Here is a 26051-nt window from a genome sequence, read left to right on the forward strand (position 1 = left end):
GGTTATAAAAAGTTGTGGTCTTCAACAATATTATAATGTATTAATGAATGTATAATATCAAAACAGATCATGATGAAATTTAATACAGTAGAATCCGCTTAATCGGGACACATTGGGTGGTAACCTATTTGTTCCCATTATCCGACTGTCCCGATTAATCGAATAACTAATAAACCTATACATTCGTTCGGGACTATGTCCAATCTGTCCCCTTTATGCAGTGTACCAAATAAGTGGATTCTACTGTATTACAAAAACCTTCGGGTTATAGAATCATTGAATACAATTAATTCATGAAAATGTTTAAAAGAATTAATACATTTTACCATTTTATATTATGATTTATTCAAAACAAATAATACATTTGTTTAAACATAAAAAAGTTAACACAATTTCTTAAATTAATACGAAAAAACCTTTAATTAGAGTGGCTAAATGTTAAAATCATTACCTGAAAAGCTCTGAAGTTTTCAAACAATGTAATTATATTTTGTATTTCTGCTAATAAATATAATTATTTAATAATTTAACTGAGTGTTATCAGATTGAATAGTTTTACATGATAAAAAAAATTTCAAATTTAATCAACCATACCATTTGTTTTATAACCAATTGTATAATTAGTACATATATTATATTTATTTTTACATAACCAAAATTATATAATAATAATAATTTATTAAATTTTAAAACTAAAAGTTCACACCAAACAATGGATTCTATTTAATGACATCAAAGCAAACACAAGATAGCACTACTATTTTCTTCCATAAATTATAGTGAAATAGCTTCAGACTGAATAATAAAACATTTAATTACTAAATATTGTATAATACCATTCATAACAAGTAAATTGATTTTCATTAATTTAGTCAAAACATATATAAGGGTTTAGAAGGCTAAATAATTATTTATTTATTCAAGTATAACAAATTATGTGTTTTTAAAGAAATAATGTCTACAAATTTGGTTATTGTGGCACCAAAACTTAAGAATTGAAATGCATAAATTCGTAGGACAGAACCAAAAACTATTTTTTTTTTTGGATTTACAAAAATTAAAATATGTATTATATTTATTTATTACTTTGGAATGTTAAGTAGACAATTGCCCACTAGTAAGCAGCCGTTCAACAGCGGCATTTATATCTCCAAATGTTGCAATTAATGCTTGTAAATTAGCATCTCGATTGACAAATCCCATTGCCGACAATTGTTCCAATTGTGAACTGTATCTCTCTTCCGGCGGCTGAGTATTTGCCACTGGATTACTGTTATTTGGCACTTGTGATAACTAAAAATATAAATAAAGTGAAGGAGTCATTCATTTTTTTAACACTAAATAAAAAACTAATAACTAAGTATACATATTTAAATATAAAACAATAAATTATTATATGAATCGGAAAATTAACATAATATGAGCTGGATAAATAAAAATATAATATGTATTGAAGTATTCAAACATATTTTAAAAACCAATTAGAATTACTTCAACATGCTCAATTGCAATACTTTTAAAAAGCTCTCTTAAGAGTCCCAATATTTACCTGCTATTATTAAAAGAAAATTTTTATCATCAGTAAAATTATTGCTAGACACTAATATATAATAAATACAGAAATTTATTATTTTAAAACAAATTAACTTACCATTCTTCTCATGAGTTCAGCAAAATTATTATCTTGACCTTCAGTTGATGGCATATCACTAGTTACAGTTGAATCAGCATTAGTAGTTGTATTGGCATTTGGTGTTGGAAAAAAAGACTGGCCACCCAATGATCCACCAATATTTGGCATGTTAGTACGTAGTGCTTCAAGACCTCTTTGTATTTGATCAAGAGCAGATAACACATTTGGATTAGTGGACATATCTTGAACTGCAGGGTTTGACATCTGTTGCAGGAACGCTGGCATCATACTACGGAATTGAGACTAAAAAGAATATTTTTTTTTTATTAAATAATAAATATTTTTTAACAATAACTACTAAAATTATTTTCTTACCTGAAGTTCTGGATTATTAGCAAGCAATGGATTATTACTTAATAAGTTGTTTGCCATATTAGGGTTGCTAGTCATTGCTTGCAGAGTTGATTGGAAATACGGAGTATTCATAATGCTTTGCATAACTTGTGGATTTTCAATCATTTGTTGCATCATAGAGTTCATTGTATCCCCATTAAACAAGGTACCACCAGTTCCTCCAGTTGGTATATTACCTGATGTCGGTGCTGCTCTTCCATTAGAAGGATCAGATTGGTTTGTTCCAGTAGAACCACCCCAAGGATTTGGCAAAGGATCACGATTTTCTTGTCCTTGTTGAGGATTTTGTTCTAGAATAAAACACATTCAAAAATAAATAGTTGAAATGTTCTTTTGTATACTTTTAAATATAATATAGGCTACAACCAAGTCTCATAGATTACAATATATTTGAACTATAACCAAACATAGGTCTAAGAAGTTAATAATATTTATATATAATAAAGATTCAATAATTTTTAAACATTATACTAATTATTATTAATTGAAAAATATTTCTTATATTTGTAACTAATATAATAATAAAGTATACAAAATTAATGACTAAAAGAAAATTAAATAAAGTATTTATTATTACCGCCACCACTTTCACTTGGAGTTGCAAATGTATTTCGGCTAAATTCTTCCGTAGCTGCATTCATAAATGGTTCTTGTACATCTCTATACATTCTTTGTAAAGCACTAAATCCACCAGGTATTGATTCCAAATTTGATAAAGCTCTATCTTGTGTACGCATCAGTTCTTGTAACATTGATGGATTCCGAGCCATCTCCATTGTTTGCCGTAACATTTCAGGATTGTTTAACATATGGTTAATTTCTGGATGTCTCTACCAAAAATATAAAATTAAATAGAAAAGTGAAATTATTAAAAATTATTATAAATTTAATACCAACCTCAACTAGTTGTTGCATTTGTGGATTAGCCAAAATCAATTGTCTCATATGTGCAGGATCACTCATCATTTGTTGAACCATTGGACTATCAACCAAATTTCTTAACATATCAGGATTATCAAGCAATTCACGCTGCATACGCTGTTGTAACTCCATGAAATTAGCTGAAGTGAATCCCATGGATTCCATACCAGGTAAGCCACCCAGCATACCCAAATTAAATGGAGAAGCATTAATATCAGCTGAAAATTATAATAAAAGTTGTCAAAGAAGATTTTAATTTAAAAAAAAATATGAAATTTACCAGGAGGTCTTGGTGGTTGAGTCGATCCTGTATTTGTAGATGAAGAAGTAGTGGTATTGTTTTGAGGAGCATTAGTCTTGATAACTAAATGTACTGTTAGTCCATCTTTAATATTATGAGTTGCTAATGTATCTTGATCTTTCATGATTTTACCAGCAAATATCAAACATAATTGTGATGGTTGTGCATTAAACTGTTTAGCAACCACATCTTTGAACTGTAAATATATAAAACGTACAGTTAATTTACAGTAGTTTAAAAAATAAATTTTATATTTTATGTTAACATCACAAAAGTATATAAATAATTAATATACAAATTAGAATAGATTAAGTCAGGTTAAAACTAGTATACCTTTAGATTTTGTAATAAATTATAGAAAAATAAACATTTCATTATTTTTATTTGACAAAATAGTATGTTTTAATATTGATTATTCAAAATATATTCAATTCAAGTTTTAAATTTAAAACTAATAATAGTACCTTCCAACATAGATCAGTGGCGTATATAGAGGGGGTAGGGGTTTAATATGTTACACACTTTGCAAACCTGCTTCAAAAATTGAATTTTTTCTTTAATTTAATTGTAACATTCTAGTTTTCATAATTTATTATTAAAATAATGTTAATTTATAATATTAAATCAATATAATATATTTTTTATAACCCCCTCCCTCCTCCTCCAATGGATAGGTAAACTTGGGTATTTTTACTCAAATCTTAGAAAATAAAAATTTAAACTAAATTCAGTTTGATTTATTAATAATAGTTAATGTAAGAAATAATATTATAAATAATCACAATTAACATAAATATAGTTTATCTACAATATGGTTTTAGAGCACTATGTAAACAGTGAACAGTAAAAATCAGACACATTAGTTAAACACTAATTGGGCAGTTAATAATTAATTATTAACTAAAGGCTAATTAATTATAGCTAATTTTGAGGAATTTAAAGAGAGGATAATTATATATAAGATGTAATAGCAGTAGGTTAACAGCTTTTGAGATGGAGAGGTGATATTCTTTATAGATCTGTCTATGTCTGGTAATAATCAATTGGTAAACCAAATTCAAGAAATGAATAAAATAAATTTGAAATAAACCACTGTTTTAAATTCACAATGCAAATGAATAAAGATACGTATAAATCTTAATATCTTCTTTTTAGTTAAAATACCTTGGTTATGCTCTCATATTATATTAACAGTTGGAAAAATAGGTTTTAATGTTTTTATTTTATTTAAATCAGTTTTCATTAATCATACCTACCATGTTTTTTAAAATAATTTAATAATATTTATCAAAATATAGAATATACTATTTACCTACTATTACTAGGAATCTTAACAATTAGAAATCATATTATACTGTATGGGTAATTATTTAATAAATCAATGTTTGTATCATTTGTGTTATTTTTTTTCAATACCAACCTATGCATATACAGATTTTAATAAAAATTAGTTATAATATCAATAAATATTAGTTTGGTTATGTAATTCAAATAAATTAATATTAAATTAATGTCAGATTCTTTTATTTTATAATAAAATCAAACTATTTTTTGCAAGTAGCTTATTTGCAATATGTTAATTATTAATTATCATATTGGTTTTGATTATCATTAATAATAATTATTAACTATTTAGGTATCTACAATCAACCAAAAGTTTAATAGTTTAAATAATAAATATTTTAATAATTAAAGATTGTAAAATGAGTCAGCTGAAATAATTACATAACCTTAAAAACTTAAATGAATAATAATTATTTTATTTGTAATACCAGAAATCAATTATAAATGACACTAATTATTAAGCATATAATAATTAAATGATATTTTGGAAAATGTTTAAGCACGTACATAAAATACTAACTCTAATCACTACAATACATACGTGTATATTATATACATACTTCACTAATGGTAGCGTTTTCTTGCACTTCCACTGTTTGCTTTTCTTTGGGCGTTTTTACAGTCACTGTGATTGTCTTTGCATTCTCTTCGCTGTCTGACATTTTGCTGAACCTATAGATCCGGACGGTGCAAAAATAACTTAGCAAAAACTATTGATTAAACACACAGTCGGCGAAAATGTTTTACGAATTTTGGACGTAAGACGAACTAGAAAATAATCGTAATTCATAATGATAATGATAATGACATGTATAAAGATACTAGATCTTGGAATAGAATATTAGGAATAATGAAAAGAAAACATATGAGGCTCATGGAGAAGAAATACAATTGAACAATGCTGTAGTTTTGTACGCCATGAAAAACGCCGGTTCCCATGGTATTGCTGATAAACTTAACGATACGCGCTTTTTCGATAGTACGACTGCACGAGGCGAAATATTACCAAGTCTTAATAGAAATCCGTATTATTATTCTTTGACCCTACAATAGACTGTACTTTTCAGTTTCAATTTGTATTATGATATAAAAATTCTTAGTTTTTCAAACTTTTTTTAAACATTTTGATATTTTGAGTTTTAACATTTTTCACCATGAAAATCGAAGAAGTAAAAAGTACTGTAAAAACCCAACGTATATCAAGCCACAGCCATGTAAAAGGATTGGGTCTTGATGAATGTGGTGAAGCTATTCAAATGGCTTCTGGCCTAGTTGGACAAGAAGATGCTAGACAAGTATAATTGCTTAGATTTATTTTAATCTTGTGTATCTCAACCACTTAGATCTATAGTTATATTGATTACTTAGTGCCCCTATTTTATTGTATATTATGTTATTATATTTTTAAGCTCAAACTTTTGATTAAAAATACCTGTCTAATAATATTTTAATGTTTAGGCAGCAGGTATTGTTGTGGATATGATAAGGACAAGGAAAATGTCTGGCCGTGCTGTTTTAGTTGCTGGACCTCCAGGTACAGGCAAGACTGCAATTGCTCTTGCAATTGCTCATGAACTTGGAAACAAAGTAAGTTTTGTTTATCCTTTATTAAATAAATAAATAAATTATATGTATTGATTGTATAAATAATAACTAAAATTTTGTGACCTCTTATTTTGGAAATATTAATTGTTCGATTATTAGGTTCCATTTTGTCCAATGGTAGGATCTGAAGTGTATAGTTCTGAGATTAAAAAGACAGAAGTATTGATGGAAAACTTCCGCCGTGCTATTGGTCTACGTATTAAAGAAACAAAAGAAGTATACGAAGGAGAAGTAACTGAAATGACACCAGTTGAAACTGATTCTACTGCAGGAGGTAAAATTAAAAATTAAAATAAATATCTTATTCAAATTCATTATTTACAGCCAGGCTTCCAAGAAAAAAAAAATTATTTTTCTTGTGGTTCTTCATCTATGTTTATAGACTATTAATTAAGGTTGTTTACATTATATATTTATCTCTTTTAAAGTGTTTAGTTAAATAGAACTTTAATTTTATATATATGTCTATGATTACATATACACTACTTAATAATTATAACTAGTGTAGAAAAAATTTTCTTCATCTAGCGTTAACTTCCTTTGCAAGTCCATGTATTAATCTTATTTTATCTAAGATAGTTTTTGTACATAAAGTACCAAAAGTGTGACTTGATTAATTTTACTTCCAGGTTATTCTAAGACTGTATCACATGTTATTGTTGGATTAAAGACAGCCAAAGGTACAAAACAGTTAAAGTTAGATCCTACAATTTATGAATCCCTACAAAAAGAAAAAGTTGAAACTGGTGATGTTATTTATATTGAAGCTAATAGTGGAGCAGTTAAACGCCAAGGAAGAAGTGATAGTTACGCTACAGAGTATGATTTAGAGGTAATTTATAATTAAAATATTAACATGTTTGCTGCCATACGGCCGCCGGCAGCCACAAGAATATTTATCATGGGTACCTCAAGGAAATTTTTCAGTGTCATTATAAATTTGTATATATAATATTGAATTTGAAAAAAAAATGTTAAAATTATGTTTATTAAATCAAAAAAATTGCAATTATTCTCGCTACACCACAGTCCATTTTCTAGATTATTATTGTAGCACCACGGAAAAATTAATAATATAAATCTAAATTAATTTACGGCAGCTGGCACTCTAAGAATTATCAATACTTAATTATTTTCATACAGACGGCGGCGGCCGCATGGCAGTCAACATGTTAATAAGTTTAAAGTAGTATGATTTATTTAACATAAAGCTCAATTTCTCAGTCAACTAAAAGACCTCAATATATCTAAATTGTCTTAATGTATTGCGGTATAAGTGAATTTTTTAGTAACAATTTTTATTTATTTAGATCTAAACAAAACTAGCAATAAAATAACTTTATATTTTATCTGTGTATTAACAAATAAATTTCCTTAACCTATACATGATAATTTTTACCTCATGTTTTTATCTAGGCAGAGGAATATGTACCTTTACCAAAAGGTGAAGTTCATAAAAAAAAAGAAGTTATTCAAGATGTGACATTACATGATTTAGATGTCGCTAATGCTCAACCAAAAGGTGGTCAAGATATTCTTTCTATGATGGGTCAATTAATGAAGTCTAAAAAGACAGAAATTACTGGTAAAGTAATATTAAAAGTGTAATTTATGTTCAAATTGATAACTTGTTTAATCTTTTATTTTAGATAAACTAAGAAAGGAAATTAATAAAGTGGTCAATAAGTATATTGATCAAGGTATTGCTGAATTGGTCCCAGGAGTATTATTTATAGATGAAGTTCACATGCTTGATTTGGAAACATTCACATACTTACATAAAGCATTAGAAAGTACTATTGCTCCTATTGTTATTTTTGCAACCAATAGAGGCCACTGTACTGTCAGGTTTGATATTTATTTACCTATTAATAATAATAATTATTATTATTTATTTATTTATTTTTATTTACATTTTTTTATAGGGGAACAGATGATATTATTGCTCCTCATGGAATTCCTATGGATTTACTTGATAGATTATTAATAATTAGAACTCTTCCGTATAATCGGGAAGAAATGGAAAGTATACTTAAACTTAGAGCTCAAACTGAAGGCCACTCAATTGAACCTGATGCACTACATTATCTCGCTGAAGTTGGAACTGCTACTACTCTAAGGTAATTTTTTGTCATGTTTATATTCATAATCTATGCTTTTCACACATTAGAAATTACTCTTATCTCCATCTGCCTTGTACAGAAATATATTTGTGCTTGCCTTAGTATAGGGGTTGGAAACCAGCAGTCCACGCCGCTATTGTACATTTCATTATTTTAAAGTTTTAGGCAGTATTTTTTTTTCATAGTATACAATTTGAGAATATAAAATTTTTATTTTTGTGCGGCCTGCAAACTTTTTAATTCATGAATATGACCCAAAAGGGTTGCCAACCGCTGTCTTACTATAAGCCTTATTATGTTAAATATGCATTGTATTTGAGTATATTTGTTGTGACGTTGAAAAAATTGGGGTTTGTATGTTAATAGACATACAGCTTGATACTATTTATCTTAATGATTAAGGCTAGATTAGTACATAACGTGTGTATTGTTAAAATAAAAACATAAAAAAAATTAAAATATCAATGTATATATGACATTATAAAATAATACTTGTAGAAGACTGTTACAAAAAACTAATAGTTTAATTGTAATAGTGATAAAATTGTAGTGTTTTTAATAACAGAGAAGACAACACCAATTTTTATCATTTATCAGATGTGAATAATGATAATTGACGCTGAATGTGTTAGTCTTTAGTACAAACAAGCCCCCTTCAATGTTATGACTATAATATAAATATCAAAGAATTGAGTATTCAGACTACATAGTTATAGAAAAATTATATTTATGGCTTTTACACTGTATTTCTATGGAAAAAAAAACATGAGACAGTATTACATTAAGATATTTATCATTTATAGTATTTTTTCAACTGAAAAATTTAACAAATGCCTAGTTGACAAATCATGAGGTATCAGTCCTTTCTTGTATTGTCATAGACTTTCAATTCAATTTTAAATCTGCCACATTCCTGGACCGAGATTTTACATGTCTCCTGAATAATGCTATATTGAATTATAATGTTTAAATTTCCAGATTTAATATTTAATGGAATTATATGTAAAATATAAATTTGTTTACCTTGCATGAGCTTACTACTGGTTAAAAATATTATTTTCTAATCATTGTTACATAACAATAGGGGGTGGAGGGCTCTAGTTTCATAAAATATATTTTAATTTGTATAAAAAGAAATTTATTATTTATTTTCTACAAATTAAAATATATTTTATGAAACATTTTTGTTTTGTCTGTGAAATGTTTATTAATTATTTTAAATGAAATTGGTTTTTATTTTTTATCAGATATGCCATTCAATTATTGACTCCATCGTCACAAAATGCAAAGATGAATGGTCATGGTTCAATACTAAGAAAAGATATAGAAGAAACTACGTCATTATTCATGCATGCTAAAGAGTCATGTAAAATACTAAAAAAATGTGCTGATAAATTTATGAAATAACTTTTAACTTAAGTTTATATACTACTAATTATTACTTAATTTTTTTTTATAAAATATACTGATTTTCTGTTTTTGATGAGTAATAATAAAAAATTTATATATATTGCACATATACCGCTATACTTATATATATATATATATATTAATGTTTTAATATCTTATTTATTTGAGAAAGATGATGAAAAAAACAATCGTGATTTCAAACATTGTATGCCCACCATGCCCAGATTTCCTTGTCCGCAATACTTGCGCAACCACTTTCTAAATCAAAAAAATTAATCTGTTGTATGTAATAACAAAAATAAAAAATCAATTGTATTCTATATTTTTTTTTATTATTATTTAAGATTAATATAACAGCTATATTTTGTTTATTTAACATTGACATCAATAATTTACATTTTGCGACATTGAAACTATGTGTCGTAATAGTGTAATACTACCTAACTTTTATATTTTCCATACACTTACCATGTTAGCTGTTAACATGATTTAAAGTAGACTATCTTAAATTTTTGCTAATCAGTGTTCTGTGATTATCAAAAAGTATATATCATTTGTGTAATGTGTGCTTCATTAAGCCACATCAATATGTAATGCAACATAAGATAATAACTACCACTGTCCACTGACTGCCAACGTTATAAAATATTAAACATTTTGTTGTTTGAAATAATTGATATTAATATATCATATTCAAGTGTTCACCATTATTATCATTTACAAAATGGAATTTTTAATATTCTTAATTCCCGCCACAATTAGAAAATAGATATTTGCTTAGAAGTTCTTTGGTAACCATTGATTAGTGATTACGTGTCGTCTGATATCTGATAAGATATTAATATTCAAAAATGTAATATTTCAAAATAAAAACAATCTCTTAACTTGTAAGTATTAACGTAGACGATTAAACGATAAACATGTTTATTGTTTAATCTTTGGTAGTAACTACTACAGTACTAAGTATTATTATAGTAATTTGTTAGGCTAAACTAATAAAATATCTATAAAGTATAAAGTCTAAACAGTGGACTCGTTATAAGAAGATTACACTTAAATACTCGTCACTAATTATAGTAAATTACCTTGTTTATACTGGAAAAAAATTCAACTGTTCTATACTATTGCAATATTATTTGTTTTTGCCATTTCATTTAAAAATTAACAATTAATTACTTAAATTTAATTTTTAATTGAGTTACTTAAAACATTTGAAATGGTAGATCAAGTTACTTTTCCAGAGACTGTTACAGTACTAAAGTCGTCAAATGGTTCTGTAGTTTATCTTGTTGGTACTGCTCATTTCAGTGAAGAAAGCCAAGAAGATGTCTCTCAAGTATATCATCATGATATAAAATACAAAATAAATAATATTTACTTATTTGTTTTGTGTTTTTTATGTAATAGGTGATAAATGCAGTCAAACCAGATGTTGTTGTAATAGAATTGTGCTATAACAGGAATAGCATATTAACAATTGATGAATCTACTATTGCCAATGTTAAAGGAATTTCGTTAGGTATTTATATTATTAATTAATTTTTACTGAAATTCTGCATAACTCAAAAGTTAAGTTTAAATTACCGTTCATGTTTTATAATATAAGATTACAGAATTTAATTAGTATGGTAATATATTATATTTTTACCAATTTATTAGAAACCTTGTATTAGATTTTCAAGAATTTTTTACCCAATCATTGATTTTTTATTGTCTTTAAAAAAAGATTAAAAATTAAATTGCTAAAAAAAATCAAAATATTTTGTTTTTCTCGATTATTAAATAGGAATTTTTTTAGTTTTGACCCGCTCCCTCCCTAAGTACTGAATAGATTTAATTTAATTAAAAAAAAAAGAGAATATTAAAAAATAACTTAGTCACTAAGTTACTTCTTTTTATAAATAATTTTAACTTAATTTAGTTATTATGTCAAAATTATTGTTATCTTTAAAAAGTTACTTACACTATTTTGAATTATTAAGTGTATATTTTTGGCATTGATTCCTGCTAATTTTATTTTTATTACATAATTATAAAAGTCAATTAATATTGTGATTGCAAATACCACGCGTGCGTAGTGACAAAAATATTATTATCGCCATAATCACCCAAATCACCTAGACAAAATCAGTCTGTTAATTAAAAATAGTAATATTAATATAAATTATAAACTAGTCATTTTCTTTTCGATGAGAAAATTGTTTATAAGTATAGTTAAAAGAATTTAAAAAAAAAAGAGTTTTTTGATTTAGGTAGATAAGTTATTATTTTCCTTAAAGTTTGTAACAGCTATTATTTTTTTTTTTTAATTTAACTTAACTTGTTAAAAAAATTGGTTAATTGGCTTAGTTTTTCCCAAAGGTGATATCAGTCAGAAAAAAACCATAATTTTAAAATCAAATCAATACATTCTTTGCTTTACTCAGAAACTAAAATTGAAATTTGTGTTTATTCCAAATCATGTTTTATTAGTTTATATTTTATTTAATCAATAAAAATTAATCCTATTCTAATTATATCATAAACTAGGTATTTTAAAGCAAGCCACTAAAATTATTAAAGTATTAAAGTATACTAAGTAAAATTTGTCATTTGATAATGATTTTAATTAGGAAAGGGTCCAGTCCGACTACAGATTTGTGGACTTCTTTGCTTAATTAGACATATTTAATTATTTACTAACATAATCAATATTAGTAAATAATTTTATTGTTAGTCACAAATTTTAAAAATATCTGTTTATAATAACAAGTAAATATATAAAACCTATAACAGTTATCATTCCCTTTATTTATATAATTATATCATATCTATCTACTTCTTGATAAATACATGATTATAACACTTATATAGCTTTAGCTTGTAATAACATAACTAATTTAAATTTATAATTTGATTTTTATAGAAGATTTGAAAGGATCAATAAAAAAATTAGGCCTTACCCAAGGTATATTTTATCAACTGATGATAAATATATCAGCAAATATATCTCGCGATCTTGGCATGATACCAGGTGGTGAATTTCGTAGAGCTGTTATTGAAGTATTAATTTGTCACGATTTTTCTTAATATAATTTACATGTATACAAATTTATTTTTTTTTACTAAAATTTAGGCTAAAAAATATAACAGCCACATTTATCTAGGTGATAGACCAGTTGATATAACTATTAAAAGAGTGATTTCAATGTTGAGCTGGCCAAAAAGCATTAAATTATTGGCACACTTGTTATTTACTGCAGATTTTAAAATCACGTAAGTGTTCATACTTACTTGTTATCAAATATAATTTTTATATATTAAAATATTTTAAAATAATTAGAAAAGAAGATGTCGAAAAATTCAAAAATAAGGACTTACTAGAAACATTAATGCATGAAATGGCTGCTGACTATCCAGAGTTAGAGAGAGTAATAGTTGATGAAAGAGATAAATTCTTAACTTACAGTTTACAAAATTGTGCTGGATTTGTAATTGATAAAACTGGAAATAAGCCAAATGTATTTAATTCAAGTTAGTAATAGAGTAAATGTAAAAATGATGTATTGTTAATTTATATGTTTTTGAAATAATTATAATTTAAAATAGGACCTCAAGTTGTTGTTGGCGTAGTTGGATTAGGTCATGTTGCTGGTATTAAAAAATATTGGGAAAAAATTTCTGGTGAACAAATTGCAGAACTGATTATGTAAGTTATTAATTAATTTTATTATGTATCTTTAATTAATTTCTATACATTCAGCAAAGACAAATTGATATTTGATTGTTATTGCCCCACCACCATCTAAAATTTTGAATATTCATAATTAATATATCAGCATTTCTGAGATATCTTACAGGTAGGTTAGTCTAGTATTTCATCTATTTAAAGCCCATTGCTACCCAACTTTGTTTGACTCACGGCACCCTTAGTCATTTTATAAAAATCCTGTGGCACCCTGGTTGGGAATCTCTAATTTAAGGAAAAGGTGAAAATACAAGAGTATTTTATATTTTTATTATATTAAACATGTTAGTATGGTTTTTTAGCTTATCACTAAAACATTGTATGTAATTCTAATTTAAAGTTCATATCTATCTTATAAAATATATTAGCTTATTTTAAAATATTGTTAAAAATTACCTGATAAGCTAATAACCTGCAATATTTAATACTGGCATTTAATCTTTATCACAAAAAATATTGTTGGAACAATTAAAATCTGTGATATTTAAGGATCTTTAGAAAACTGTTTTATTTTTTTTTACATGTTACTATGTAATAGTTACTAATCCTGCAATTATTGTTAGTAAATAATTTATTATATTATCATTATTTGAAAGTTTTGTTACCCTTTATGAATCACTAATTGCAGAAAGAGGAGACATGTCCAATTTTGTATGAAATTGAGTTATCATTGAATTTGTATTTCTCTACTTTAGATACATATTTTGTGTAAAAATAGAACTAGTCAATAACACTATAACGGAAATATTTGCCTCTGATGTTTATTTTTAGTGCAAAAAAGGTGTAAATATACCAGTGGCCAACCTGCTAGCAGCAATTTAAATAAAGAAATTATGTTTTAAGTATAAGGCATTAGGTACCTGTAATAGTTTAAAATAATAAAGATTATTTATTGTAAATATAAAAATTGTTTTTAAATTACAACCTCTGCTTATAATGCAAATAAAAAGTTAAATGCTTAATCAGGACATGTCCACTTTTGAAATTTGTTTTTAAAAGGCTTAGTAACATCACTCTTTTATTTTTACTTTGACAGCATTTATATCTTCTTCCAAGTCTTGTATAGATACTTTTTTGTGTCCTCTATAAAATTTAGTTGTATGGCCATGTCTTTTTTCTGCAATTAGTGATTTTTATAAGAAATATCATAGTACATTGGACGATAACAAACAAGTACCGTCAAATTATGCAAGACTAATAAAGTCTCAAATTAAATAAAACTATCTGGTCTTATGTTGTGTATAATTTTATTATTAAATATAAAAAAAATTAAAATGCTTACATATTTTTGTATAGAATTCCACCTCAATCAAGAAGTAGCAAAATTATTAAAGTTGTCATCAAGGTTTCTGCCTATGGTTTACTTTTATGGGGTGTTTCTAAGATCCCTGGTGTAAGATCATTATCAAAAATGGCTTATGATGCAGTTACTTCTACATATGTTCAAGGGAAATTTATAAAAGTACAATAAACTATCAAAAATCAATATTCCATTATATATTATATTTTATGGTATGTATAGTTATCAATTTTAAATGTTTTTTTAACCTATATCCTTTATAAATTATGCTTGGACACTCCAAGTTGTGTGTAATGTTAAGATGAAATGAAATATTTTGTAAGTCACTATTAAGTATCAATTTATATTTATCTGCTCAAATAAACTATTATTAAACCACTTCAGAATAAATCTAAAGGTTATGTTCAAACCAATAGTGTGACAAACATTAATACTAAAATTTGCTCACAAATTAAAGACCAATAAATAAAATGCATTTTTTTGTGAATTTTTATTTTATATATTTTGAAAATTACTATACCCTGTTTTTAATCAACCTTAAAGCTGTGTCGCATCAGGCTTCTGAGTTCAGCAGAACAACGATGAGTAAGGCTAACATGCGCCACTTTACTATAACAACTGGCTATCTTACTAAGATCAACATAGTAAAGTAATTTGTTGGCCATGTCCAATTAGCAAAAATTAAAGCTGACTAAAAAGTTTTATCTATAGGTATGGTCTGACTTAACTGTACAATAATTGGTTACAGCTTGCCCTGACCTAACCTAACCTAGAATCTGAAATAAAACCAAACTACACTGATGAAAATAGTGCAATTCAAGTATTTTCTTTTTATAATTTGAAGTATATGTACTAATTATTTTTTTAATTTTAATTTTTATATTTATGATATGTTCTTATTTTTGTTTCAGTTTTAAATAATAAATAGCAAATACAAATAAATATATTCAACAATGTATAGTAATAATCAAAGCGAAGATAATTATGATCATATTGATAATTCACTTATATATTCTTCAACAAACATTCCAGGACCTGGCTGTAATATGAATGATTTAAACAGCTGTCCCAATCAAACATGTAACTGTACTGATTTATGTCAAACACTAAATTGTGAATGCCTTGGTATAGCTGGCTATAATAATTATGACAATTTTGGTAAAATAATTTCAACTAATAGGTTTATTTATGAATGTAATGATTTATGTAAGTGTACTTCATGCCAAAATCGAATTGTTCAACTTGGTCCAAGAATCGGTTTACGTATTACTCACTGCAACAAAGGCTATGGATTATATACCGATATTGCTATTGAAAGAGGACAATTTGTTTGTGAATATGCTGGTGAAATAATTGATTTAACTGAAGCACAGAGACGTTCAAATTCAGATAATGAAAATTATATATTTGTGATAAATGAATATTTTTCTGGTCACGTAACGACTACCGTAATTGATTCCACAGTTATTGGAAATATTGGTCGATATATTAATCATAGCTGTGAACCCAATTGCATGATTGTGCCAGTGCGGGTTGATTCATTAATTCCAAGACTAGCAATTTTTGCAATTAAAGATCTTCAGTGTAACGAAGAAATAACATATCATTATGGGGGCGAAGGATCTCGACCTCTAAATAATTTGTCCGATGTTAAATGCTTATGTGAATCATTTAGTTGTAACAGATTTTTACCTCGTAAAACAGGGTTATTTTAATGATGTATGTATTTAATCAGTGTAAATATTATATTTTCTTTAATAATAATTAGATGTAAGAACTAAATAATAATGATCATTGTTATTTGAAAATTTTTAGTGAAAAAAAAAATAAAATTTATATCAGATATTTTAAGTTTAAAGCATGTCAACTATTCATTGAATAATTTTTTATATAGTAAAATGAATAACTTTATTATTAAATTTTGATGTTGATTTTATTATGTAAATAATATATTCTTTTAAAATTACAAAGATTTAAAAAAAATAGATTTCTTTTCTTTTTAATTTAAGCATGCCTAGTATATAATAGTTTGGTTTTGAATTATTTTTAGTAACGTTAATTATATGGTTTAACTGTGACATTTTTTATAGGTAATTTAAGTAGGTGGGTGAATATAGACACCTAAAATTGGTAAAAACCAGGCTTTGAAATACCACATTTCAAGTAATTCGAAAAAATGCTTTTAATAAGTTGTTAAAAGTGAATTAATAAACTTTTAATGAGTTGGGGTGGGTAATAAGTAATAAGTATACTATTATATAGAAATTAATAACAGATATTTCTGATGATGTCAGCGCTAATTTTTTTTTTTTTAATTTATAAGTGCTGTAAAGTGTTCCAAATCCAAAACATTAATACAATCCAATCAATGAGGTATAAAGTACTTACACTAATTACTGAATATCTATGAATTAATTTTTAAATTTTAATAACTATTAGTTATTTTTTCCAATAGTAAAACCCTTTGCATTAAAATGTTTATAATAAGGAGAACTAATTTCTATCAATATTAAATTGAAATAAAAAATACAGTACAATTAAGTATGAAAAATATATATTTTACACAAAAGTTCATTTTATTTGCTTTTTGGTATTTTACGATCTCTATTCCGATTTTTAACATTTGTAACATCATAAAAATCACTTCCAACCTTTTTCCTTTTATTTCTTAACATTAAACTTCGTTTTTGTTTGCTAGTTAGACTACTCATATAAGCCTCGTGTGCTTCTTGCAATTTTTCTTGTTTTTCTTTCTTTCTTTCTTCTTCTTCATCACTATCAGTTGAAGTAGCATTTTCATCTTCTTCGGCAGGTAAAGGAGTATTAACTGTTTCATCGTCAGAATCATTTTCTACAGCAACATCCAAGTCAGCTCTCTTTGTTATTGGTTCTTGATCATTAGCTGAAAGAGGTTCTTCGAAACCAGGTGGTGGTTTATAATAAGGAATTTTTCCTCTTTGCCAGTCATTTAATACCATTCTAGCACATAAGGCTAAGTCCGCATCACCGCCTTTTAACAATTTACCAGTTTTTATACCTAACTGTGATAGAAAATCGTCACTATCTTCCCAACTTTCTATTCCATAAGTTTTAGATAGATGCTCAGCTTTTACTCGGTCCATTAATGATGGTATATATTGTTCAGGATCTGGCACAAGCTCAACTCTTACTACACCCTTTAATACTTTTTCCGTATCTGTTTCTGTATTAGCGGCATCATATACTACTCCTGGACAATCAATGAGAAAAATTCTTTTCATCAATGTAATGTACTGCCATACTTTAGTTTCGCCAGCAATAGGAGCTACTTTACAAACTTTTTTAGATCGTAAGGCATTAATAACTGAACTCTTACCAACATTAGGATATCCAATGAAACCAACACTAATTTGTTTACGTTCAGAATGTAATTTAGTGAACTGTCGCATTAAATTAATCACAGCACCTTTTCCAAAAGGATGAGTTAGTGAAGCATGAAATGCTACAGTTGGATATTCAGAACTAAGAATAGCAACCCATCTCTGAGTAACCCAAACAGGTACAAGATCAACTTTGTTTAATACAAATAATAAATGCTTATGAGGTTTTTCTTTTTTTAAAAAATTTTCAATATGAGGGCAACGTGTTCCAGTAGGATCCCTTACGTCCAAAACCATTATAACAACATCTGATGAGTCAATTACTTTATACAGTTCATTCCAAATCCGTCTACTTTGACCAGCAGCCATTATCCAATCGCGAGGAGCAGTTCTTTCCCCTGTATCCTCTCTTTCCAAGTCCAAATCTTTGTCATCTGAATATGATTCATTGATAGAGTTCACAGTTTCTGATAATTGCTGTTCATCCCTTACATATAAATTAGGACGCTTTCTGGTTTTTTTGGAACCAAAAACACTTTCAAAACTTTCAGTTTCAAGAATATGTACGCGTTCATGTTTTTTTTTTTCGTTTAAAAGGGTAATTGGCAATCCAGTAGGTTTCATAATTATATCATATGGGTTTTTAACTGCTTTACCTAATTCTTCTTGAAATTTTTGTAAAGCATTTTGCCCAATGACTCTAGTATTATCAAACCATTTACGATTAGGTTCTACACGAGCCTGAGCACCACATGGTAACCAACCTTGAAATGGTGCTGCGTGAATGATTTTACCTTTCCTATCACGTTTAGCTTTGAAATTTCTATACATTTGCAATCTTCGTATAGTAGCTTTTGTTCTCACCTTTGCTACACCTTTAAGATTTTCTGTTTTACGCTCAGGATTCATACTATGGGCTGACCTATTGAACCCTTGAGTTCTAGGCGCCTTAGAGGCGGAACTTGTTTTAGGCATTTTTACCTATGTAAAAAAAAAAATTACACTGAATTAGAATTCATAAATAAAATTGACAAAAAGTATATGCAATATTATATTTTGCATGACATTTAAAAATGCATTGAGTTACCAAATATTAGTTTAGTATAATGGTCATCACTCATCATTCACGAGTAAATTTTTGTGAAACTAACACTATTAACTATTTTATAGGTCACTTTGCTAAGCTTCACAGCCAGTAATCGGGTAAAAGCATAGGCGATTTAGGGGGGGGGGGCTTACCCCCTCAGAATTATTTGTATTATTTTGGCTTATTTCGTTTTGGTAAATATAAATTGTGCTTATTATATTGAACTTGTGGCGAATGACAATATTAAAATAATCACTCTTGAGATATTTCAAATAATATATTAAATATATATTCAAAAACTAATAGACGTTTGGAAACAAATAAATGTCTTATTTTCATTTAGTGGAGTGTTTTTTATTATTATTATTAATTGTTTTTGCAGCCCCCTCCCCCCCAATATATTAGATCACCCTACGCCTATGGGTAAAAGAAAATAGTAGACTCAACTTTATAGGCAGGAATTACAAGGAGTTAAAGACTATAAAAAAAAATGAAAGAAATCCAAAAATCCAAAGATAAATGAATCATTAGTTGTTTGATTACCAATAAGTGTAATATAACATAACTGAGTTACAAACCAAAAACCGTTAGAATTAATAGGTTTAAAACAATACCTAGTTTATTTACAAAGGATTACTCAAATCCTAATTCAAAAATTAGAACGAAGGAATGTTGAAGTCTTAGGATATGTTTAACTAAACCAATAAATTATAATTTAGTTTCACCATCAAAACCATTAAATAATAGATTACAAAAAAAAAAATAACGCTAAAAGACACACTTAATTAATACACAAATTCAACAAGATGTTATCTATATTAACTATAGTCTGTCAAATAGAACATTAAATTGTAAATGTAATACTATACATGTCTACATGTACACCAATGATTCTCAAGGGAAAAGAATAGTTATCTAAAATACTTTTTAGAACAGGAATAAATATAAAAAAGGTCATTATAAAATATCTTTCAGCTGAGGAATAGTCAAATTTGAACGTAATATTTCACAAATCTAGTGAAGTAAATTACTTATTTATAATATTTAATTGTATTAGGTATTGACTTTTTAAAATTATAACTTACTTTTTTTTATACTTCTTTATTTTCTTGTAATCCTCTTACTAGTCAATTACTAATAAATGTTGATAACTATTAACTAATAACTACGCATAAACTCTAACCATCGCAATTTAGTTTTAAGTAAGTAACAAGTTAATAATCATAAGCACGAGGCACGACCTGTAATCATGATACTTACAATCATTGTATTGTGATAAGTTATCATTTATCTTTTACGTTACTTTAGTCACAGTGTTGCCTTCCTATATTTTAATTTTTAATTTTTTTGTTTTTTATGGAATAAATTATTAAAGACATATTAAAATTTGAATAAAATATGTTCTTAGTCACTAAAATTTAAGTACCGTATAAGTTACAATTGAATAAAGAACCTTATACTTTAATTAGACAGCCTACAAATCTGCATGGGGTTAAATTTGGATTTCATTGATAATAAGAATACATAATAGATAAAATTATAAGTGGATATAGCATTTTTATTTTTAACTATTGTTATTGGATGACGGATGTTTGGATATTGATAAAATCTAAATCTAAATTTTAAATCCTGAAGTAATAACTAATAATTAAAAAGTACAAATTATTAATTATTTGAACAAAATTCATTAGTTAATACTTTTTATAGTTAACATGAAAGTGATATTAAAATTACAAACCAATATTTATAATTGTTAAATTGAAGTTTGCTTTTATAATATACCATTAAAATTATAATATTTACATTTAAAATGTCTAAAGACAAATTTGATATAAATTATTCTTGCGTTTGTGATCACTCTTACAGCCAAAAACGTCAAGTACGCAGACATGTTAACCTTTGTGAATATGCCCAAAACCCTACCAAAAAAAATTTACAAATTTCAAAATGTGAAATTTATTCTGTAAAAGATAATTTAAACGCTAATAAGGTTCAGTCAACAGAACGATTCAAATGTGGATGTGAAAAGCGTTTTTTGTCTAAAGGTGGTTATTATAGACACATAAAAACATGTATACTACGTCCTGAACAACAGGTTGTAACTGGCAAAACTAAATGTAACGAACCTGGATGCTTATTAACGTTCAAGTACATACGAGACTTTCGACAACATTTAAATGAGAAGCACCAAATCAAATTTGATGTTGAGGACAAACAATTTGATAATTATGCTGGTAAATTATATGGAATATTTCAGTTTTATTTTTTTCTTGAAAACTTAATTATATTATTATTTAATAGTTAAAATATTTAATATTTTTCCATTAAAAATCATAGATATAAATATATAATACTATAAAAAATACAGTATCCGTTAATAAATCTTCTAATATAACATAATATACTTAAATTATAGATATTTGATGTCATTAACTATCTTTGTTCACAGTTTTTTAGCAATACTATTAAAAATATAATTTTTTTAATTTAAATCTAATGTTTAAGTTTAGTACATTGATTAAACTGTATTTATATTACATAATATAATAATAAAAATTTAAAATCTATAATGAGCATTAATTAGAACAAGATACTGTTTGTAATATGCAAAATGCCAGGTCCCGGCACAAGCCCATTTGATAGTGCATTAAAATATACGTTCAAAGTGAGTATGGTTAGATCGAGATATTGGTTACAACATGTAAAATAAAACAAAGTATAAAAACAACAGATTACTACTAGGTCCTTATCTTTTGGCCAAGATTGGCGACATGAAACATTTTTTTATATACAAACTATAAAAATGCTGATGATGAAAGGAAAGTGAAGTTTTTATTGGAAAATGTTGATTAACATATAATAGATATTCCATAAAGCAAAGTTTGATTAAATATTATTTTAAGAAATTAAACTCAAGTGTAGGAGAATGTTGAATTATGTTTATTTAATTTTATGTATGTATTTATATACTATTAAATCTAATTATTAAATTAAAAATGTATCTATCTTTATTCTTTAATAATAATAAATAATAGATATATTTATTTAAATACAGTATTTTGGGGATTTATCTCAATTATAAGTTAAATAAAATTGTCTATTTTATTCTTGTATTTCGTGCTTCTCTAATTAGTAGTAATAAATGCTCGTTCTAATTGTATTTGCTACCGATCATAACAAGAAAAACTCGCTGGCAAGTGATACTCATTATTATATGCATTTGCAATTTTTTTTTTACTTTTTCAATATATTGCTAAGTATGTTTTAAATGTGTGTCGTGTAAGTACGAACTAATATCTATAAGTTTTAAGTGCAATTTTTTGATTTTTTTTGCAATTTTATTGAATTTACTCATTTATACAACTATTTTAGTTATATAGTTAACACTCAACCGTCGTAACATCTATGTTATTTTATAAAATAAAACATAATTTCAAGTTGGTAGGTTACTAGTAGGTAAAACAACACAAAAATAATTTGTGAAATATGATTAGGTATTTGATAATCATGCATTATATTGTTATAATTTGTACTTCAGGCACTTTGAATAGAATATTGATTATTTATATTTATATTTTTAGTAGAATTTAATATTGTAACAGTAAATTTAAAACATTTATAACAAAACGCTATTAGTGCAATTTTTGGTATTTTTTAGTGTAATACTGCAATCAATTTTTCTAGTTTTTTAATATTACAACATCCGTGCTCTACTCATTATAAATGATTTCTATTGTATATACTTATAACAAATTTTTTCATTCATCTATGATCTTTTGTATTGATTTGCTTGAATTGTTACTGGTCTGTTGCATCACATTTAATTTGTTAAAATCAAATTGGAGAAAACAATATTTAGTTATAAATTAAATTACATTTTAATATTAAATTATAATTATTACTAATTTAATTCTGTTATTTTCAGACTTTTTAAATTGGAAAGTAAAGTATGAATCAGAAACTCGCAGTTGCTTTTATCATCGTAAAAATTTGTCACGCAGTGGACGTAGAGTAGAATATTGGTACTGCAACCGTTCAGGTAGTTACCAGAGTGCATTACAAAGTCGTAGGCGAAAGTTAAAATCTCAAGGAATTCTTAAAATAAATAATAATTGTACATCTTCAATAACATTAACTATAAATAAAATTGATGATACTGTTCAAGCTGTTATTTACCATACACATTATGGACATGAAGCTGATCTTGCACATTTACGAATTTCTAAAAGTGTTAAACTAGAAATTGCTTCCAAATTATTACAAGGTGTTAAAATCGAAGATATATTGTCGTCATATAAAGAAGATGGAACATCTAAACAAACAGAACGAAAACATTTAATAAAACGAAGAGATATATTAAACATTTCAAAAAAATATAATAATATTATATTATCAAATGTGCAACCATCAAAAACGAAAAATAAACTTGATCAAGAAACAATTAAACCTCTCATTTTAGACTCTAAACCAAATACAATTGAGATTAACAAAAGACATTTTATTGCGTCACAACTTTCATTATCTCTTGTAAGCCAAATTCATGAAAAAGCTTGGAGGATTTCTATGGAAAATAGTTTAGTTTCAACACCTTCAAATAATCATAACCAAGATATTTATGACGTCACTAAAAATGATGTACTATTATGTTCTAGTGATGATTGTAAAACTCATTGCAACTATTGTAACATTTGTTACCATGCCTACTCATGTAAATGCTCAGACTATATCTCAAAAAAAATTATTTGCGAACATGTTCACTTAATTGTACTTTTTCAAGCAAAGTCACAGACTATTCAGTACAAAAAACAAATAGAAAGATCTTTTTATGGTAATGAAGATCATACAAAATATACACAACGTTACATAGAACCTCCTAATCCACAACCTATTAAAAATGTTCAATTAGGAAATCAGTCAAAAATAAATAACATATTATATAAACAAAATATGAAAGCAGAAAACCTTAAAAAGGTAAAACTAAGATTGAAAAAAATGATGACAGACACATTAGCAAAAATTGATGCATGTAATAATAGTGATTTATTAGAAAAACTGGAGAAACAAATTACTAATATAACACGTAATTTAGACACAGATATATTAGAAAATACTACTAAGAAAAGAAGCGAAGTACAAACAATGTTACCAGAAAAAAATATTGAAGTTTATTATGTCTTTTGAACTGTCCTTAAGTTATTTATAATTAATTATTGCAACAATAAGACTTTTTCATTATGTAAATACAAAAAATTTAGTATTATTTTAAATTTTATAAAATCACAATGTATAAACCCATATTTATGTCGCTTGAATATAGTTATTGTATAAGAAATAAAGGTTTCTTTTTTTTTTACATAATATATACAAGCTAATGAACTCTTATATTTAAATCAATTTATTACATAAGAATAATTGTAAAAACATACTTCTTATTTATTAACAGAAAAATACATGAGTTTATTGTTTAATGTTGATCAATCCGATCCAATGCTTCGATAGTTAAAACACTATCCCCTCTTATAACCTGTAAATAATTAGCTTATTTAAATATACATTATATTTATTTAATTTGTATTACAAGATAATAAAAACATACCACCATTCCAATACTATTCACAACTCCATCCTTAATTTTTTCTACAGTTTCATCTAATACAAGATTCATAAATGGGTCAAAACCACGTAGTACACCTGCTACCTGTCTATTGGCATTTAATTTTACTGTAATGAAAATTAATTATATTATTAAAATATGTTTAATATTAATACAAAATTTGGTTATAATAGAATATTCATACATTGTAATTTCTTGTCCAGATATCTGAAAAAAAAATATGTTTTAACATTTAATAATTATGTAATACGTAAATCAATTTATGACTTAAAATATATTTATTAAACATAATAATAAGTTATGATTAAGTGTATAAGATAGTACATGCTGTGAATAATATTTAAAGAAGTAGATGACTTCAGCGATTTACCTTTTCAACTCTGGAGGATGTGCTTTACTCATGATGGAAGTTGGTGATAATTTTCAATAAAATTAAATAATAATTGACTAGTTGGTTTTCGGCGAAGATCGATGGGTCAAAAGTGCCTATTTTATTAATTCGACCGGCATTCGGCGTGAAAAATGTTTATAGTTTTATACATAATAGTGTTTACACTGTTTACAGCACTTTAACGTCTTGCTTACGATTGGTCACAATATTCTTGTGCACTAATGTACCATTTGTTTTCGGTCGGTATGAACCATAGAGTAATACACAGTATTGCTTTATCTCAACCATGGAATAAACAAAAAAATCAATATTGATAAGATAATTTTTTATTTGGGACCACGATTAAAGATATATCGACGTATTTTTCCATAGACATATAATTATATGTCTATGTATTTTACACTGTAATTTAGGAACACTTGCAATGTGATATAGATTCAAAGGTGTTAATTAAAAAAAACAAAAATGTTACTCTTATTTATTTTTGACATGTCTAAATGACGTAAAACAAATTCAGTGAACGTTTAAATGTCACTTTCAATTTTACTGTCGTACTGAAAACGCATATTATCTCTATAAATTAGTTGGGTCCTCGGTTAAATAGATGTTTGGATTCTACGTTCTCTGCATCTCTGGGTTACGAAAGTGGTCATTTAGTAGCTTTCTAGCATAAAAATAAGTAATTTTTTAATATATTAAATTGAAACAGTAATGAGTATGAAATTATCTACCTATTGAATTGAATGTAAGCCCAAAAGAAACTATTATGAAATAATTTAATTATAAAAATATAAATTAGGAATTAGAAACAATCATCCTTTA

The 26051-nt window shown here is 26.2% G+C and overlaps 7 protein-coding genes across 9 annotated transcripts; 4 read left to right on the plus strand and 3 right to left on the minus strand.

Moving 5' to 3' along the window:
- Positions 1-884: 884 nt before the first annotated feature.
- On the minus strand, positions 885-5405 carry LOC132921070 (ubiquilin-1). Its single transcript, XM_060983900.1, has 7 exons — positions 5174-5405; positions 3249-3465; positions 2945-3186; positions 2625-2877; positions 2009-2337; positions 1652-1936; positions 885-1293 (listed from the first exon to the last, which is right to left on the minus strand). The coding sequence occupies exons 1-7, from the start codon at positions 5273-5275 to the stop codon at positions 1096-1098; spliced, it is 1626 nt and encodes a 541-aa protein (XP_060839883.1). The 5' UTR covers positions 5276-5405; the 3' UTR covers positions 885-1095.
- A 172-nt stretch (positions 5406-5577) lies between these two features.
- LOC132921917 (ruvB-like helicase 1) lies at positions 5578-10071 on the plus strand. Its single transcript, XM_060985160.1, has 8 exons — positions 5578-5908; positions 6072-6200; positions 6318-6492; positions 6848-7050; positions 7635-7803; positions 7868-8066; positions 8144-8338; positions 9589-10071. Exons 1-8 carry the CDS (start codon positions 5768-5770, stop codon positions 9746-9748), a joined length of 1371 nt encoding a protein of 456 aa, XP_060841143.1. The 5' UTR covers positions 5578-5767; the 3' UTR covers positions 9749-10071.
- Positions 10072-10644: 573 nt separating this feature from the next.
- LOC132921727 (traB domain-containing protein) lies at positions 10645-15824 on the plus strand. The gene is made up of 8 exons (XM_060984900.1): positions 10645-11087; positions 11159-11270; positions 12657-12793; positions 12867-13006; positions 13074-13264; positions 13340-13439; positions 14775-14990; positions 15690-15824. Exons 1-7 carry the CDS (start codon positions 10968-10970, stop codon positions 14947-14949), a joined length of 975 nt encoding a protein of 324 aa, XP_060840883.1. The 5' UTR covers positions 10645-10967; the 3' UTR covers positions 14950-14990; positions 15690-15824.
- Positions 15763-16493, plus strand: LOC132919101 (histone-lysine N-methyltransferase SETMAR-like). Its single transcript, XM_060980449.1, has 2 exons — positions 15763-15819; positions 15990-16493. The coding sequence occupies exons 1-2, from the start codon at positions 15763-15765 to the stop codon at positions 16491-16493; spliced, it is 561 nt and encodes a 186-aa protein (XP_060836432.1).
- An 822-nt stretch (positions 16494-17315) lies between these two features.
- On the minus strand, positions 17316-20481 carry LOC132921725 (nucleolar GTP-binding protein 2). The gene is made up of 2 exons (XM_060984898.1): positions 20310-20481; positions 17316-19118 (listed from the first exon to the last, which is right to left on the minus strand). The coding sequence occupies exon 2, from the start codon at positions 19110-19112 to the stop codon at positions 17355-17357; it is 1758 nt and encodes a 585-aa protein (XP_060840881.1). The 5' UTR covers positions 19113-19118; positions 20310-20481; the 3' UTR covers positions 17316-17354.
- Positions 20482-20791: 310 nt separating this feature from the next.
- Positions 20792-24792, plus strand: LOC132921726 (uncharacterized). The gene is made up of 2 exons (XM_060984899.1): positions 20792-21458; positions 23150-24792. The coding sequence occupies exons 1-2, from the start codon at positions 21035-21037 to the stop codon at positions 24403-24405; spliced, it is 1680 nt and encodes a 559-aa protein (XP_060840882.1). The 5' UTR covers positions 20792-21034; the 3' UTR covers positions 24406-24792.
- On the minus strand, positions 21464-25441 carry LOC132921728 (probable small nuclear ribonucleoprotein G). Of its 3 annotated transcripts, XR_009660931.1 has the most exons (6): positions 25209-25441; positions 25023-25045; positions 24821-24945; positions 24651-24748; positions 23401-23536; positions 21464-23319 (listed from the first exon to the last, which is right to left on the minus strand). XR_009660931.1 is itself a non-coding variant. In XM_060984902.1 (5 exons), exons 1-4 carry the CDS (start codon positions 25238-25240, stop codon positions 24689-24691), a joined length of 240 nt encoding a protein of 79 aa, XP_060840885.1. In that variant the 5' UTR covers positions 25241-25441; the 3' UTR covers positions 23302-23536; positions 24651-24688. The 3 variants fall into 3 exon arrangements, 2 of the variants coding, with proteins under 2 accessions (XP_060840885.1, XP_060840884.1); XM_060984902.1 differs by having other exon boundaries at positions 23302-23536; XM_060984901.1 differs by lacking the exons at positions 21464-23319; positions 23401-23536 and having other exon boundaries at positions 24597-24748.
- Positions 25442-26051: the final 610 nt, after the last annotated feature.

Source organism: Rhopalosiphum padi, chromosome 2 (genome assembly GCF_020882245.1).
Source record: "Rhopalosiphum padi isolate XX-2018 chromosome 2, ASM2088224v1, whole genome shotgun sequence".
NCBI classification, from domain to species: Eukaryota; Metazoa; Arthropoda; class Insecta; order Hemiptera; family Aphididae; genus Rhopalosiphum; species Rhopalosiphum padi.

Bases quoted from the DNA above. Each gene is read 5' to 3' on its own strand.
- LOC132921070 (XM_060983900.1), bottom strand. From the start codon at position 5,275: ATGTCAGACAGCGAAGAGAATGCAAAGACAATCACAGTGACTGTAAAA. The intron at 3,466-5,173 runs GTATGTATATAA...ATATATTTACAG, and splicing joins AAAACGCTACCATTAGTGAA to TTCAAAGATGTGGTTGCTAA. The intron at 2,338-2,624 runs GTAATAATAAAT...GTTTTATTCTAG, and splicing joins TCCAAGTGAAAGTGGTGGCG to AACAAAATCCTCAACAAGGA.
- LOC132921917 (XM_060985160.1), top strand. From the start codon at position 5,768: ATGAAAATCGAAGAAGTAAAAAGTACTGTAAAAACCCAACGTATATCA. The intron at 6,493-6,847 runs GTAAAATTAAAA...TTTTACTTCCAG, and splicing joins AACTGATTCTACTGCAGGAG to GTTATTCTAAGACTGTATCA. The intron at 8,067-8,143 runs GTTTGATATTTA...ATTTTTTTATAG, and splicing joins AGAGGCCACTGTACTGTCAG to GGGAACAGATGATATTATTG.
- LOC132921727 (XM_060984900.1), top strand. From the start codon at position 10,968: ATGGTAGATCAAGTTACTTTTCCAGAGACTGTTACAGTACTAAAGTCG. The intron at 11,088-11,158 runs GTATATCATCAT...TTTATGTAATAG, and splicing joins GCCAAGAAGATGTCTCTCAA to GTGATAAATGCAGTCAAACC. The intron at 13,265-13,339 runs GTTAGTAATAGA...AATTTAAAATAG, and splicing joins GCCAAATGTATTTAATTCAA to GACCTCAAGTTGTTGTTGGC.
- LOC132919101 (XM_060980449.1), top strand. From the start codon at position 15,763: ATGATCATATTGATAATTCACTTATATATTCTTCAACAAACATTCCAG. The intron at 15,820-15,989 runs GTAATATGAATG...GATTTATGTAAG, and splicing joins AAACATTCCAGGACCTGGCT to TGTACTTCATGCCAAAATCG.
- LOC132921725 (XM_060984898.1), bottom strand. From the start codon at position 19,112: ATGCCTAAAACAAGTTCCGCCTCTAAGGCGCCTAGAACTCAAGGGTTC.
- LOC132921726 (XM_060984899.1), top strand. From the start codon at position 21,035: ATGTCTAAAGACAAATTTGATATAAATTATTCTTGCGTTTGTGATCAC. The intron at 21,459-23,149 runs GTAAATTATATG...TGTTATTTTCAG, and splicing joins ACAATTTGATAATTATGCTG to ACTTTTTAAATTGGAAAGTA.
- LOC132921728 (XM_060984902.1), bottom strand. From the start codon at position 25,240: ATGAGTAAAGCACATCCTCCAGAGTTGAAAAG. The intron at 24,946-25,022 runs GTATGAATATTC...TTTTCATTACAG, and splicing joins TCTGGACAAGAAATTACAAT to TAAAATTAAATGCCAATAGA. The intron at 24,749-24,820 runs GTATGTTTTTAT...AATTATTTACAG, and splicing joins TGAATAGTATTGGAATGGTG to GTTATAAGAGGGGATAGTGT.